The 18,940-nt window shown below is 26.6% G+C and overlaps 1 protein-coding gene across 1 annotated transcript in view; it reads left to right on the forward strand.

Moving 5' to 3' along the window:
• The first annotated feature begins 3,982 nt into the window (after positions 1-3,982).
• LOC114122849 (UDP-glycosyltransferase UGT5) overlaps positions 3,983-18,940 on the forward strand; it is a 30,010-nt gene continuing 15,052 nt past the window's right edge. Inside the window, exons 1-5 of the mRNA XM_027985622.2 lie at positions 3,983-4,145; positions 5,414-5,648; positions 10,564-11,156; positions 12,915-13,137; positions 16,166-16,385. Of these exons, the coding sequence (XP_027841423.2) occupies positions 4,122-4,145; positions 5,414-5,648; positions 10,564-11,156; positions 12,915-13,137; positions 16,166-16,385 (1,295 nt within the window). The 5' untranslated portion in view covers positions 3,983-4,121. The remainder of the gene's footprint in view (positions 4,146-5,413; positions 5,649-10,563; positions 11,157-12,914; positions 13,138-16,165; positions 16,386-18,940) is intronic.

Consider the following 18,940-nt stretch of genomic DNA (forward strand, 5'->3'; position numbering starts at 1 on the left):
ATATTTTGGTTTTACAATGTTATGTGTGTGTGTGTCATCGTCATAACGTGTGTGTGTGTGTGTGTGTGTGTGTGCGTCTCTGTATATCCCTAACGTGCTACAGCGTTTTATAGTAGAAAATATTGTTTTGTATAAATATGATAAATTTCAACTTCAATGTGAATTTCTTGTAGACAATTAGATCTATAGTTGGTGTTATTTGTAAGATACGTTAACATTTCTAATGCTTTTAAAATAATATGCAAAAACGCGAATTTTAACATTAAACCAATCTTTGAGAACATCGAAATTATTTAGTTGTTTTAATTCAAAAAATTAATAAATGATGATTGAAATGTTTACTAAATATTCATATTATGATGCAGTTATTGTTTGTGAAATTAAATGTAATTAAAATTTTCTCACGAGATAGTCTTACAGAATTTATAAATGTCAAAAATACATAGTTACTTACATCTTTTAATATACCTAAATAATTTAAGTTCAATTTCTTACGATATTCTTTCAAATCATGAACATTTGTGAATTATTTTGTAATTACAAATGCATAAAATTTGTATATTTAGTATAATTTTAGTTAAATTTAAAATAAAAAAGTTCAGCGTAGTTAGTCATATTCATTTGTATGATTATTCGAAATTTATATTTAGATGTTATTGTATATTCAATGTAAAAACAGAAAGTAGATAATATTATAATAATATAATAACAGTATATCTACAAACAATTTTATTATTATTCAAAAAAATATTAATCGTGGAAACTTAAAACTTGAAATTACACTACCTATTACTTCTAGCTATTATTTTTTCAATTGGTACACAATAATATTTCAAAACATTCAGACAAATATTATGCTATTTATAACTATTTGAAATTTTCATTTTTTTAAAAAAAAATATTTTAATAAAAGGTTCCAAGTTGGAAATTTATGTATATGATTAAATTTAGTTATTCTTATAGTGATTTAGAAATATTAATAATTCAATATGGTATTTATAAGCATATTTTGAAGTTTAAGTTTTAACAAAATTCGTTAAAATCACAAAGCATTACAAACTATTTTGTAGTTGAAAATGTACAAATTATTTAATTTTAATAATTTTAGTTGTTTTGTGATGAATGTATTGATTTTACAATGATGTGTGTTTTTTTTTGTGTCTGTGTACAGTATAACTAGTCGAAATAATGCTTAGATTTCAAACTTTGGAGGTGGTTTCCGATGGAAAAGTGAATATCCTTGGTGCATTATACATGTCAACATTTAACATTTTCCAACCGTTTTCAAAAAAATCGAGAAAAATAAAAAAAAATTGACAGAAAAACGGGAATTTTTACGTAAAACCAGTTTTCGACCAAATCGATTTTTTATATGGTTGTAATTCAAAAACGTGAAAAATTAATCACTGTAAATACTTGAAATTTTCACCAAATTTTTATGTTAGTGTTATCTATATACAGTTAAATTTTCAAAAATTGTTGAATTTTTTTGAGTTATTTATAGACCACTGAAATTTTTAATTTTTATGAGAGTTTATTTTGGAAGTGTTGATAAAAAAATTTTGGATGACCAAACAATTATGAAAATTTCATACAAGGTTCCTTATGAGTTGTTCTTATTGTAGCTAAAAAAAAGTAAAAATTGTTAGTTACAATTTTTTTTATAAGCATTTATAGTTCAAATGTTTACGAAATCTGTTGAAAACGCGAAAATTTGCAAGTAATTTTGAAGTTGAAAAATCATAAAATTTTTTGTATTTATAACTAAGAATTGAAAATACAACATTAAGTTTTTCATAAATTTTCTTTCAAGTATCTATAGAGAAAACTCGAAGCATCATTATAGGAACAATTTTAAGTGCGTTTGAATTTTAAATTCTTACGAAATAGCGTAACAATAACGATTTATCCTCAAACGATTTTAAATATTTGTTATTGTTCAAAAAGTATAAGTCGTAGATACTTGAAAATTTTACCAGTTAATTAGATTGACATTTTCTTTACATGGTTTATTTTCAAAATATTTAGACTTTTTTTGAGCTATTTACAGACGACTGAAATTTTAAATTTTTCTGAAAATTTTTTTTGAAGTGTCAATAAAATTTTAGATGACCAAAAACACTTGAAAATTTAATACAAAGTTTTTCATAAGTTATTCTTATAGTGATTAAAAAATTATAAGAATACATTGACACAATTTTTTTTTATTAGCATTTGAAGTTCAAATATTGACAAAAATTTGTCAAAATCATGAATAATTGCAAATTATTTTGTAAGTATAATTCATAAAAAAATTTGCATAAGTAGCTAAGAGTTGAAAATTGAATACAAGATTTTTCATAAGTTTAGCTTACAATAATTATAAAAGAACTTAAATTTTGGTGTATTCAGGCCATTAAAACATAAACCACCTTTTTCACCAACTACTAGAAATTATATCCTAGGCTGACAAATCATCTTCGTTCAGAATTATTCGTATACAATGATACCTATTATTGGATTCAAATTTAACACTCCTATAATATATAATAGTGATCCATACAGCACCTAATGTACAGCTCAGCGGTACCCACTAACCCACTTTTTTGTAATTCAATTCAAAAATATTCAAGTCGGGACTTGCAATTTTCGTCATTTTGAGTATAATTATTTGCTTTGAAAAATTTTATTTTCAAATAATATTTACAGGCAGGTCTCTGGCACATGATAATGACTTTCAATTTAATTAAATCTAGTAATATATTATCTGTAATTTTTTTTAAGATCTATTTGTGACAACAATTAGTACAACATAATATATATTTTATAAGATATTTAAATAAATTATAATTTATAATACTATATATAGTTATTATATATACCTATATATAATACATTTTTATAACTAATAAAAATAAATAAATAATATTAATAACTAATTAATTAATAACATATTCATTCCTTTGACCTATAGGTATTTAATTACAAGGTACAATCGACACACATATTAATTTATTATAATAATATAGTAAATTGAGTAGAGCGAATTTCCAAATTTTTATTTTAAATGTACCTAATATATTTTAGAATAATAAGTTACGTTTACCATACTTTTTCATAACTAAATACCTATTTTATTTTAAATTTTAATCTTAATTAGTTTTTTAATTAAGTTAATTTGATGTTGAATTAATTTTTTATTTCAAATCAAATTTGCAAATTAACCTTTTATTTTTGAATTTTGAAGTACTTGTAAGCCAACGGATAGCTGTTATGAATAATATAACAATGTTTTGATATTTTTACATCAAAATATAATCATAAATACATTCAAAAATGCAATCAAAAAGCAAAGCGCCAATTCTTATATTATATAGTTCAATGGTTGGTATTTAACCATGATAATTATAATAACAATATAGGTAACATAATAAACGTGTTAATTTATGTCCCTTACCTTATAAGTATATAACTAAAAATAAATAAAAATATAAAAGTATAATAATAGTATCGTTGAGATATGAAATATGAATACTAAAATAATTTCTATTTTTTTTTTCAATACATTAACTATACTTTAAACATGTTTTTATATTCCTTATAATTAATGAAGTTATTAATGATAATATTGTAATATTATAACAAAGAAAGGCTATTATAAACGGACTTTTGTAGTAAAAAAAGGTAGAATAAAAAGGAACATTTATACTAACTTGATCTATGTAAATTAAATTAAAATGTATATCTATTTATTATAAATCTGATTTTCATGATCCATTTAATAGGTCACGGAAATCAGAAAATTATAATAATGCCGATAGTTTCAATAAGCAATCGGCTGCACAGTCGACATTATTGACAAACAATCGATAATTAATAATTCGATAAGCAGATTGTTTTGTTTATCTTATCATATGAGTAGTAATATAAAACATAGATATTATGTCCATTAGTATTACAAACAAAAATATTACATAGACTTTCTATCATTGACCTTCTGAAAACGCCGGTATACCGACACTTATCTGCTGGTAACCTACGGTGACTCGTCAATCAGTTTAACGCCGTGACCACAAGCGTTAGATCGTGTTTTTCTCTGCGAAATATTTTCGTTTAACGAATAGTTCGAGCGCAAAGAAAAAATGGATTACCGTTTACAGCTGGCCGTGAGTACCTATACAATACATATTATTAAGATGTGAACAAACAACATACGCACGTGGGACGTTATTTTAGGGTCATTCGATAAAATTATATACATAAGAATACATAAGGCGAGCGAAAAAAGTGTAGTCATTTTTCATTTTGTAAGTTTTTGTTTAGATTAAAAATACCTCGGAGCTTTTTATAATGTGGGCTGAAAGTACATAATTAATCGCATATTGTTATAGTTTTTAGTATAATTTTTATTAATACCTATTAAAATATATATATATATATATTCATAAAATAATAAAATTGAATAACAAAAAAGATCGAGGAAATAATGTTATGAATATTATAAATAACCGATAAACTCGCGTACGTGTACCTACCTAATTTTTATTTTTAATTATTTTATATTTTAATTTAATGTTAATAATTGAGTATTATGTTTACAATAAACTAAAATGATTGTTTTAAGGGTAAAATGAAATTGAATTTATTATGTTATGGTCACACTCCTATAAGTCGGAAATCACGGGTTTAGAATATATTATATTTTCAAATATTTTCAAATTTAGTCAAAATGTTTTTTTTTTTTTTTTTAAGCATTATTGAGTACTGTATAATAGTATACTAACAGTCTAACGATGTAACTCATTGCTCGTTTTCATATCAAGGATATCTACTGTATATGCCGTGTATCAAAATGTTTTTTTCAACATAATAATATATTGCGTACAATACAGGCCTAATCTAACCTAAAGGAAGATATATTTATATGTTGTACCTACTTATATACATGGCAATAGTGTTTCACTATAATTTGTTCTGATTGTACAAACATGAAATAATTAAATAATAAAACATTAATAACTATTACTTATTTACCTACTTACATTTGTAATTTTTACTTTTCTTGTAATTTCAACACTTAAAAATGCCCACAATTACCTAATTTCCATATCACATTTTTGAATATTGCAAAAAATACAAAATATTGTTATCGAGTTAAAATTTCAGAATATATGAAAGTAATAATAATACATCTGATCAATCAACATTGTAATAATTTACAATGATCAAATCACCAAAAAATCGTATCACAACTTAATTTACACATATAAATCACTTATCAGTATAGATAATCAAAAAAAAATTAATAGAGAATATTGTAAATAAAAATAACTTATGTTTTCACTGACATAGTGGCATGTTTATTATGTTTGATATTAATTTGATAAATCTTTATACGATTCACCTCCTAAATATTAATTATTTTTCTTTCAAGACTTTTTTGTTGGCCGTCTACTGTTGCCACGGATTGCCGAATAACACACGTCCATACAACATTCTGGTGTTTCTACCAACCGAGACCAAAAGCCATTTTATAGGGTTCAAACCGCTGCTGGAGACATTAGTGACCAGAGGTCACAATGTGACTCTAGTTTCACCATTTGCGTTAAGTTCACCGTCATCACATTACACTCACGTCAAAGTGGAAATCACCGAAAACGTGGCAGGTAGTTGTACCTAGGCATTTGTATTTTGATATGTATATACACAACTATATAATAAATCTATATTGGTTATATATACACACACACATATATATATATATATATATATATATATATATATATATTATATATGGAAAACAAGTATTCAACACCAAGTATTCTGTATTCGTTACCCAAAAGGCTAAAGGTAATGTAATGAATAAAAAAAACTGACAAGTAAATCATACATTAGTTACGAACGTATTCAAATCTAATGGTGAATAGAATTAGATTTTTAATTATCATAATATTCGCGTGCAAAAATACTTACAATATATTTACATTTGAAGTATAATAATACCTTATCAAGACTTCTACGGCATTTTCCCTTTAAAATGTGTGTGTTTAGTGTCCGTGCGTAAACCGCGCGTCAAACAACATACCTATTAGGTATATCATAACGTCATGTAATCGATTTTACGAAACTCATCAAAATATTGTACAAACAGGGAATTGTATGAGTTGGAGAGGCTAGTGAAGTGTATTGATTTCACAATCCCTATATGTCCTTAATTTTATTTTATTTCATACAGTTTTTATTTTCCTAAAAATATCAATTTTATAATTCTGTGTAGTGTAGGTAGGTATATTATATACCTATTATTATAATATAACTATATCCATTAATATAAATTGGAATTTCGAGACATCTATTCATATAAAATAAACACCAACACCATTTTAGATTCATTGATCTGATCAATAATGATTGCGAATTGCAATACTGACACTTATTAATGTTATATTATTGCTAACTTTTATGATATAGTTTCAAGAGGTTTATGTAGTGCTTTCACAGTACAATAAATGACCGTACAATTTTTTATTTTTCATTGTACCTAATCATTATAGAAAACATTATCTGAAGCTCTAACTCCGAAGTTCAGTCATGTTTACAATGATGTCATTTAAATTGTAAAAACATTCTATGTTATGATAGTTTTAAAATTGTACTTTATTTCATAGTAAAAATGTTTTAGTTAACAACAAACACGTAGCAAACTTAATTTTTTTAATTATTAACTATCTATCATATTTTTTTATACTATCGCGATATTTTTGTTATTTGTTTATTGTTCAACAGTTTTCTATAAACAACAAGTTTAACAAAATATTATAAGATCCAATGTCACATTGACAAATGTTTATATATTATACTTAATAGTTATAGCTGTAACTGATGTGAAAATTTCGTAGGTACCTACATAAAAAAAAACGCTGATAACTAAATAGTTATTTTTTTTTTGAACTCTTCTCGATAAATGACTCAACTTTAAATTAAAAAAAAAAAAATTACATGCAAATCTGTTCGGTAGTATACTTGTATACAAATGATAGATCAGTATATCACTGTACAAACGAATATATTATTATTATTATTATGATTACATATTATATAATATATTATTATAATATACAATAGTATAGGTACTTAGGTATATGACATAATATGATAAGTAAATATTATTTATACAAAAACGTACTATACTATAGTGTACTATATCTATAATATTATATAGAACATAATTATTGTTTTACTTTTCTTTAAATATTTTTATTATTTTAAATCAATTTTCTATTTAGGTACCTATATGTATTAAAAAAAACAATACAGAGAATACAGATCCAACTTAATCTGTAGGTACTCACATGACTATTAAGATAAAAATTATTCTCTATAGTTTTTATGACTAATATTCACAGTTGAATAATATTGTGACTTTAGTTTGTGAAATATATTTACCAAAGTGCTTGGTTTTCAACAAACTATCAAAATATGCATTTAAAACTTAAAATATGTTTTTATAATTAATATCTAATAAATTATAATCAATAATATGTTTTTTTAAACCCAAAAATCTCAAAATATGCAAAAATATACACTAACAAATTTAAGTATTTAATTATAAATATAGTGACAAGTATTGTGTACTTACTAGTTACTAAGTAAACAATAAAGTTAACTAGAAAATATATATGCCATATAGTCAAATCAAGCATTTTACTAAATTTAAATATTTAATTTTACATATTATTTAGCTATATTTTCTAATAATTATTTATTAATATTTTTATATATATATATATATATATATATGCATAAAAAAGCTATGTATTATTTATTAATAAGTAAAACACGTAGGTTTATGAAATATGTTTAATTTCGTGCACATCGGTACTATTGTTTTAAGAACTAAATCATAAATATATGTATCTATTATGTATATACGTAATTACTAATCTATAATTAGGTATGAATGTATGATAGATGTAGACGATAGTACGAGCATATTATATAGGTAACCAATAATTATATATAGTACTTGTACAAAGTAGTGAGTACTATATAATATATAATAATAATAAAAGATACATTGGTTTTACCTTGGAAAATTAACATAGGTTGTACGAGAACCTTATCTGTATTAAGTTGTAAGTTATGTTTTAAAAAAAATATCAAATATTTAAATGTTCCAGCAAATGCCACCTAACAATTATATGTAACGATAAGTGATAAGTAAAAATTAGCAAACATTTTTAATTATAATATATTAGTAATTACCTATGTATAATATACATAGGTAATTACTAATATAATGTATATATACAATATATTTATGATTTTAGTTTTAAAACAATATGTATGATACATATTATTCATACAATGTGTATGAAATTAAACATATTTCATGTACCTACGTGTTTTACTTATTAATAAATAATACATAGTTTTTTTTTTAATATTAAATACCAATAAATTTTTCATAGAAAATATAGTTAAATGTTTAAAATAATACAAAATGTTTGATTTTTATTATTTCCGGTCTTGAAATAGGCATTTAGTTAAATTTCTAGTAATTTTATTAAATGATTACTTAGGAATTTGACTAAATGTCTAGGCGGATAATGAAATTTCATAAAAATTAAATTTTTTAACGATATGCCTAGGCATTTAGTTTTAGTAAAATACCTGATTTGTATATATGCCTACAACGTATACAAATGTATTCAAGTCCTTGCTCTAGTCGTAACTTATACTGGAGCAGTAAAGTGCTTCAATATCTTATCTTGTAGCAATATTGAACTCTTGATATGTAATTTTAAGTATTAAAAATTAAATTTTCCAGTATTTGAGTAGAGACATTCGCAAATTCAATCTTTTACAAAATCAATTTTCCTAATTTATAGTAACTATAAACCTATAAGTTATTTCAAAAAATTAAGTTCATTGTAAATCAACAATAATTATTTTGAGTTTGAAATTTTGAAATGTCTATGACAGTAGTTAAAAACAAAAAATTCAAAAAAATTGAATTAAAACGAAAAAATTAGAATTATTATATTCTTCATTTAAATATATAATTTTACCAAAGTTTAATTTCAAATGTCTATATAAAAAAAAAAAGTACCTACTAGTACATTTTTTAATAAATATTAAAATAAATTATTTATTAGAAACGTTCTATTAAATTCTGAAACAATAGCTATAAAAATTAACATTTTATACATTCTTAATTACAAAATAACTTGCGAATTTTCATTATTTTAACGATATTTGTCAAAAATGAAGCTTCAATAATGTTTACAAAGAAAATCAAAACTATATATCTTTAACATTTTTTAATAGCTGTAATAAAACTTCGAAGAACCTTGTATATTTTTTAAAGTTTTTTAGCCGAATGAAAATTATTTTTATCGATATCTAAAAAAAAAAATCAGAAATATCAAGTGTAAAGTAATTATAAAGAGTTTACGAGCACAAATAGAGATGTAAAATATCATGTAGATGTAGTTATAGTCTATAGAAAATAGTAGTAAATACATTTTTAAATATAAAAATACCTGCGGGTTATTCATTTTTGATTTAGATAGGTACATAAAATTAAATAAATATAGGCTCACAATGAATCTTCGTTTAGAATTATTCTTAAACGTTATTTTATTAATAAATTTAAATTTAAAACTTTCATCATACTGATTTACTAGTTATTATATAATTCCTTAAAAAGGAGATATATTTGAATTTGATACCAACTGGACAGCAGAGCGCTTACCTATGCCTACTCTTTTAACTTGTACTTCTATACATCATATACATAAAATATTGGTTATAATTACTATATTTTTTGAAAACCGTTTATATTTTCATTTATGTGGTCTAAAATCGATAATGACTTTGAATTCACTTTTCTTGAGATAAATAATATATACATCGAGTCGACTGATAACAAAACCAAAAGCCTAAGCTAAGTCATTTACCACTATAACCTCACGGTTATATATATAGGTACTCGATTTAGACAATCGTACATATAGCTCCTATCAAATTTTAATTAACTGGCCCGTCAGATAACAATTCAATACTTATTTCATACGCATATTATCTTAACATTTTGTAATATTTTATCAATTTTTTAGAACACAAGTGCATCTTGAATGTATCTATATTATTTAAATGTTAAATATATCAAGATCATATAAACGGCATGTTAATTGCTATAAACACACACACATGACACATACATTCAAGGGCTTTGACTGATTTACTATTGGACTAATTAACTTTATATTAAGAAGTTAAATTAAGAACTTAATTAGTGTAATTGACTGTTGAAATAATTTGACATTTTTTTTATCGGTTTATTAAAAAATAATGCTCGCATCGAGTTAAAATTATAAACATTCTATTTTAATGGTCTTACACTCATGTATAATATATACGCTGCAGATCAAAACGTAATCATAGACTCGAACGATAAACGGTATAATATATTACTTATTAAAACACAATAATAATCGATCATATAATGATATCGCCAGTGTCTATAGTACAATTATTTATGACCGGTCTCGGGACCGACGTGTCGTTGCGTTATTGCAGACGTGAACTTCCTGGACAAGAACGCGCCGATGAACCTACTGCCGCTGTACATGATCGCGTTGTGGCTGGGCCCGATGATGACCCGGAACGCGGTGGACAAGAAGTCCGTACGGGACTTCGTGACCGGCGACCGGTCCTCGTTCGACCTGGTGATAGTCGAGAACTTCTTCCACGAGTGTTTCGTGACGCTCGGCCACAAGTACGGGACGCCGGTGGTGCAGCTGCTGCCGTTCGCCGCCAACCCCAGGGTGTCGCAGTGGCAAGGCAACCCGTACGGGACAGCGTACGTGGCCGATTTCACGGCCCATTACGTGGCGCCGATGACGTTCGCGCAACGCGCCAAGAACGCCGTGGCCACCCTGTTCAGCACGTGGGTGATCCGACTGCTGTACATGCCTCAGCAGCGGGCCATCATGAACGAGCACTTAGTGTACGCGGGCCACGAGAGCCGGCCCGACCTGGAGACGATGCTCCAGAACGTGTCGCTCACGTTGGTCAACAGCCACCCGATGATCGCCCCGGCCGCGCCGTACGTGCCCAGTTATGTGCAGGTGGCCGGCATGCATACGAAACCGGCCGGACCGCTGCCCGAGGTACTATAGAACATACGATATACACAATACATAATTTATTTATTTACTGACGGGCCGGGTACCCTTTGAGTACTTTATAATTAGAGGGTAATACGCGTTTTAGACATAGTAAAAAATAGATAAACTATTTACAGAGTAATCAGACTAGAAAAAAAGGATCCTATAGCTTATTGGCGATAGACATATATTATTATGCGTCTCAACCAGCGGTGCCCAACCCACTTGTGACCCGAGAAGGTATAAAAACGACCAGTTGCAATTTTTTTTTTTTTTTTTAAACGATCTATTTATCTTATTATATCAGAGATTTTTTCTGTCAGACATTTTGAATTATAAATTTTACGATTTAATATCGACATCACTCGTGCACTTAAAAGAGCGTACAGAACAAACTATACCTAATATGTACCTACAATATGTAGATAAGTACCTCAATCTGTAATTTTTTCATTAGCCAATAAAAGATATGAAAACAAGTCCAATATGTACCTATATATTTATAGATTTGATTAACCGACATCATGATTACCACAAGTTAGGTTACCGTAATCTGGTTTTTAAAAAATAAACGTTTTTTCAAATGTGCAAGTAAGTGTATTGTGTTAGTTTTAATGTAACTCGAGGAGTATCATTAGCTACTACATACATTCTTCGGTGTACCTTCTATTTTTCGGTTTCAATTTAGTGGAATTCATTATGAAAAATACACTTTTACCAGTCACTCAAGTGACTGTATACGTTATGACGCGAATATTACCGAATGTACTGAACTTTGGAAGAGCCACATTTTTAACATTATAAAATATAATGTCCGGAAGTGATTTACAAACCTTCAACATTTTATAATTATAAATAAAAATTTGATAATAAGAAATAACAATGGATTTTTTTCACAATTTTCTTTTCATTAGATGTAAAATTGAATACTTTTAAATATTTTTGAGTGACGCTAATTTTTGACTCACGTGACATCAATACCAAGTCTATGGCATAGCAATGGGAAATCTTTTGAACCTTTTTATTGTGTTAGAGTTTATTTATGGGATCACGGACCACATTTTGACCGAGAACCAGAATCTGAACTTTACCTATGTGTTACTAATTATTCAAAAAATCTAGGTAGGTACAGTAGTGTTTTGAATAATTAATATAATGGAAAGAGAGGTTTTCTGTTCCTAATAAGTTCTTTAGTTATTTTTCACTTTTGTTTCTCAGCATAAAATGTACGATAAGTTAAAATTAAATGATAAATATTTCGTTCTCATTAAAAACCTAATGAAACATTAAATGGGCATTTAACCATGTGGTGTTAATAGATTATAATTTAAGTTCATAACATGACATTTATTTGCGCGTAAAATTATGAATAGATCATTGGGATCGTTATGAATTAAAAAACACTGCAATTTACGATTTATCATAACCAATAAAAATCTAGTCCTGAACAATATAAAATATTATGCTTATCACATAAAGTTCATTTAAATTTTGATAGTATAATTTGAATATTATTATCTATTTTAATAACTTGAATCAAAATATAATATATTATATGCGAACAAAATATTATCGTATTTTAAGTGTATAACAATATTAATAAATCAAAAATAAATAATAAAATATATAATTTGTTTCGTGTATAAATATTTAATAAAACACAAATATTCCATACATTTAATGTATTATTAGGTAAGGCCTTTAATATACTTAGTACTATAATAAAAAAATAATTGCAAACTTTTCATAATTCTTTTATAGGATCTAAAAGCCATTATGGACTCAGCCGAGCATGGAGTGATATATTTTAGTTTGGGTTCGGTGGTCAAGTCATCAAAAATGCCCCAAGAAACAGTGTCTCTTCTGTTATCGGAATTAGCCAAGCTCAAGCAAACGGTTCTGTGGAAATGGGAAGATGATCAGCTGCCTAACTTGCCGAAAAACGTCAAAGTCAAGAAATGGTTTCCTCAAAACGATATATTGGGTATGTATGCAAATACTTTAAAACTTAACTCTAGATTTTCTAAAAGTAATATAAAATTATTTTGTTTTATTTTTATTGAGGGAGTGCTCCCCAGAACATAAATTAGATATGTGCCTTTGGCATGTCTTGTATTATTAGCTTACCTATCAATATAAGCATTAATTATCGCACATCAAATTAATTTAGTGCTACAATAGGTACCTATCAAAAATACGACGTTATTATTATTTTGATGAAAATAGCTATTATGTCAGTTAGGGTGTTAAATGTTTATATAAAGAATGTAATCTGAACTCTTAATGTCAGGTCAGGCAATTTGATCTGCTTTTTCTATGAGAGTCTATAATTTTGTATTAAAATAAAGATGTGTAACTTACACCACCAAAGATATCCAAAAATAGTATTTTTGATTTTCATAAAAGTTATTATTGATTGTACGGGCCAGTCACTTACAATATTAATACGTGTGATCTATTTAATTCCTCGCGCGCACATACCTATAGGGTAGTTTCCAGATTCTGTCTGAAATTACTTTGATTTAAAAATCTGCGTGTGTCCGGAGTAAAGTATCATCCGATTGCGTCTCAAAAAAAAAAAAAAACTGTTTTTAAGTATCCTTAGTGCGTCTTAGATCATTTAGAATTATTAAGAAGCCTTGGTACATATTTATTTAATTCTTTTGGCTTACACTCTTCTTAAAATGTTGGGTGATTGTACTAATTTTTTACAATATTTCATTTTTTTTTTTTAACAGAAAAATTATTTTTTTTTAGTATCTTCTCGCTATTTTGGTTAAACCTGTTATCTAGTTATGAAATTTCGTTAAAAATTTTAAATACGAATCGTCAATTATGAATCTATTTATACACTTTCACTTCTTGGTTGCAAATGAGTCGTAATTATATTTAGTTATTATCTATGATGAATAATAAAATACGAATTCTCTACAATGTCAGAATTATTATCTATTGTAAAAATTACGCTTGTAACATAAAAGTTTAAATTTAAACAATCGTGATGAATCTTGTATTGTTAAAGTTTTTAGCCGATTAAATTATCCTAATTATATACTTATATACAGTTACGGATCGAGAAAGCTATCAAGCCATTCAATTTAATTTGTCGTCAATAAAACTGTAAATACGCTCGAGCTATGAAAAAGGAAAACAGCCATATTGAGGATATGCCCACACTGACTACTATGTACAGACCGACCTATGTATATATAGTGTATTTGTGTGTGTAGGTCAATCGATAGTAGTCGGGATTACCGCAGGGTGGAGTTTTTAGTGGGTGTGTGCGTGTGCGACGAACAAAATTAAGTCTTAACTTTAAATAGTAAATATGGTAGTTAAAAATATCTGTATTTTTGAATAATAATATAATATAATATAAAATAATAACAAAAAGAAATCATTACAAATATTACTCCCCCGTTGACCTAACAACTGAAAATATATATGTATATTAAATAAATGATTTATTTTATTTAAATGGTTGCCATTGACTACCAAAAATAATTTAGTTTACTATTTGCTGGTTAGATGGCGCTTCTGTAATTTCATCACCACCTCGTCATATTTCTCTAACCCGATAACTTTCTCAAATTTTTCGTCCGTAAGAACCTTCTCCTGGCAATTACGACCCAAACAAAAAAAGAATGAGCGAAATCGGTCCAGGCATTGTTGAGTTATGCGCGTACATACAAAAAAGGGGGTTTTATTTTATATAGTAGTATAGATATAGATATAGATATATAAATAGATTAATTGTTTAAAACAAACAGTTATACATAATAATGATAAGTGATAACGATAAATAACAAAAAAAAACATACAGTATTACGGAGTTGAATTGGCCAGCACTCATTACTTTAAATTTATACAATAATTTAGATTTGTAACAATAATACAGTTTAACATAATTCGATAATATTTTATTAGAATAGGACGTCAGCTTGAACAATAATAAGCATTACGTATCCGGGTATTGATTAAGGAGTTGTACACCTTCTCCCCACCAAAACCATCGTACAAAATTTGTTAAATATTCAAATATTTCAAATAAGTACCATAATTAATATCAAACTTTTACGCCATAATAAAAAAAAAAAATTTAATAATAACTGAAGGATAGTGTGTATTATTGATTATAGTATCGAATAAAATCATTTACAGTAAAAATGTGTTTGCTTCCTAATAAGCCGTTTTTATTAATTGTCCAACAGTCATCAATAATAAACGTCAAAAATATAATTATTAAATTCATATACCTATGCAAGTATAAGTATGACGAATATAAGTATTATACAACTAATTAGCACTACAACACTATACTGTCGCCGTTATCCCGTAATAAACGATACCAGTAATATAATAATCACACATTAATGATCAATTGCAATATTAACAACTTACAATTCCCAATTTTAGGCTTTTAGAATACAATTTTGATAGAGTTTTTCATATGAATATTGTCATATTACCCATATTGAAGTGTTAATGCAGTCAATCTATATTCTGTAGTCTTGAATGATTACACCCACCACGGAACAACTGATGTGATTTGCATTACCTAGTGTTTATGTGATCTCATCAGAACTATTTGAATTTATACGTTCATATTATTTTAAAAATTAAATTAAATGTACATTAAATTTAACTTTATTTTATTAGTAAATGTTTTGAATATAATCATAGCTCACAGCTAAAGAAATTGATTTATATATTATTACTTTTTTTATTATTTGTTATAATTTATACAGGTACTTGACTTTTTTTTTAAATATACATCTTCATATTAAAAAACATTAAATTATATTAATACAGCTATAATATGCAAATGAAGTTACTGCAGACTTGGGAGAGTTTACATGTATATGCTTCAGGTAGTACTGAAATTTACCCGGGAGAGTTAACAGCCAACAGGTCATTAAAATCGGAAGTTTACAATCGAGGATATGCGCATAAAATACCTACACAATACACATAATATTGTAATATTTATACACCATGAACTCTTCGTTCAGGTCACCCTAACTGTCGGCTGTTCATCACTCATGGTGGGATACTTAGTCTGATCGAGGCCATTTACCACGGTAAGCCAATGCTGTCCATACCGGTATTCGGTGACCAGGCGCACAATTCAATCGAAGCCGAGAGCAGGGGATTCGCTTTATACGTGCCATACTTTGAACTGACGGCCGAGGCTTTCGGAACGAAACTCCAACAACTTTTGCAAGATCCTAGGTGAGTGCATTCATTTATTACTAATAATTTACCATATTATCTAGGTATATTATAGCTTATACCTATTACCTAGATAAGTAGGTACCTATCTGTTATGTTATGGTTTGTTATTAACTTGAAATTTGAATTAGAAGTTATTAAATTAAAATAGCAAATGGAATAGTATAGAAATATAAATTAAGTATACTGTATATTGTGCTATTATATGCAAAGATGCCCGTATAATGCATTTCAGATTATATTTAACTAGCTAAATATTATATATTTTAAATATAGGGTGAACAATTTTACAAGTATGATTAGGTAATTAATTATTAAGGTTGGCACCTATGGATACCTTTAAATGTATTTATCAAGTGTTAATATTCTTGGTAATCACAAAAGAAATGCAATTATAAATATATCAAAAGTATAAATATTAAATGAAAATTGTAACAATGGTGATATTTTCATATTGATAGGTATGTGACATTATTTTATAAAAATTACTCAAATATTCTATAGTTATTGAAATTTTACAGAATGAATATGTCTTGTAATGAGGAGAAGCAATGAGAGACATTGCAATTACTAATTAGCCATGAAGATAAGTATATAGATAATTAATATATTGAAAGAAAGAGAGGGAGAGGAAGACCGAAGAAAAAGGGGTTAGATAAAATAACCTAACGTAGGATAACATGAAAATAGCTGATGTTAACTAAGTAGAGGTTAAGGACAGAGCACAATGAAGGAGTAGGATAATGATGGCCATTTACATATGGTTGACAGGTAAAGAAAAAGATATAGAGGCTGTATCCATCTTAAACTCTTCCACTACCATAAATAAAATATGCCCCAGTGGCGGTTATACATGCTGTTCAAGGGGAGGGGGGGCGAAAATAAAACCAAACTTCCCCCACCCCATAGCATTTATATATAGTATATACTATATACATATAATATGAAATATACACACGGATTATAGGTATAAAATATAAATGTATAATAATATTTATATATTAATAATATTAAGTTATTAACACACTTTAACTTAATGTTTAAAAAAAAAAGGTATTATAAACTAATATTGACTTAGGTATAAAATATAATTATAATAAAAGCATATGCCTTGTTTTTTGCTTAGCAAAGCGTGTAATAATATTATCTATAATAACATTAATGTCTCTATGGATATGAAGCAGTGCTAGCCCATTTAATCGGTCTTCACCAGTTGTTGACCTCAACCATGTCTTCAATCTAAATAAATAAAGCAAATCACATGCATAGTAGCAATATAGGTATAGCATTGAACAATTTTAAATAAAAAAATATTAATCAAGCAGTTACTTAAAGCATCCAACTATGCAAAACTAATGCATATTTTTAATAAAAATACTTATAAAAAAATATTATGAAAAACATAAGCAAATAAAATTAAGTAGGTACTTATTTTTCCATAGGATAAGCCTATAATATTTTTAATTGTAGTAAAGTGAAGCAAACTAGAAAAGTAAATCGTTTAATCATTTGTATTGTATAGTGTATACCACTATACATTTAGTAAATAATAAAATAAATATAATAATATATACTAATATACCTTGAAATTTGAGTTTTTTTTTTTTAATGTTTATTGACTATAGAGCAATACCTAATACTCAAAAGTCAAACGATTTATACATTACTTATAATAGGTACCTTCTAAGCGTAGAAAAGCTTCGTTCTGCTGAAGCAACACTAATAAGTAGTGAACAAATAATACTAAGAATATAATGAATATTTGGAAACACTGATTCCGGACACGAAATTAGAGCTTCTAACCCATTATTTGGAATATTTTCCCCTAAAAAAATGTAGTATTTTATATAAATGAAATTAATGATATTAAAATGTTTGTTTTAACAGATTTATTTATTAATTAAATATAAAACTTTAAATATGTATATTTACCTTCAGATTCATGTCTCTTCCATTTAGTAAACCATAAATCTAATTCATTTTGTTTTATATCTTTTGATGAAGCTTGAAAATATGTATAATTTCCAGTCATAATTTCAAAAATTGTTGACAAATAATTATGCAAGTCTTCATTTTTTATTTTAATAAGATACTTTGGTGTAAGCTGCATTAATGATGCAATATTTTTATTTTCCTTGCTCAAAAATCGAAAGTTTAAATCTTCTAAAATATTGTCCAATAGAGGTATATAAATATTAACTCTATAGTAATCAACAATATTGTTTGATGGTAATAGGTTTGGTCCATGTTTTTGACGCGAAGTAATTCTTGGTAATCTCATATCAACATTAAGGTCTTTTAAAATCGGCTCACATTCTTTAAACAATAATTTAAATTTGTCTTCACATTCCTTACGGTTCCTTTCAAGAATTGTGTATATATCTTTAATACATTCTGATGCTGAAATAATGTCTTGATCTTTACCTTGCAATATTTTGCTTATAGGAAATGTTACAGCTAATAAACTTGATAATGAAAAAATTGATATAATAAATTCACAATTACAAATAGCTGCTATCATCATTTTGGCTTTTGAAGAAGTAATATTTTCATTC

The sequence above is a fragment of the Aphis gossypii genome, chromosome 3 (genome assembly GCF_020184175.1).
Source record: "Aphis gossypii isolate Hap1 chromosome 3, ASM2018417v2, whole genome shotgun sequence".
NCBI lineage: Eukaryota > Metazoa > Arthropoda > Insecta > Hemiptera > Aphididae > Aphis > Aphis gossypii.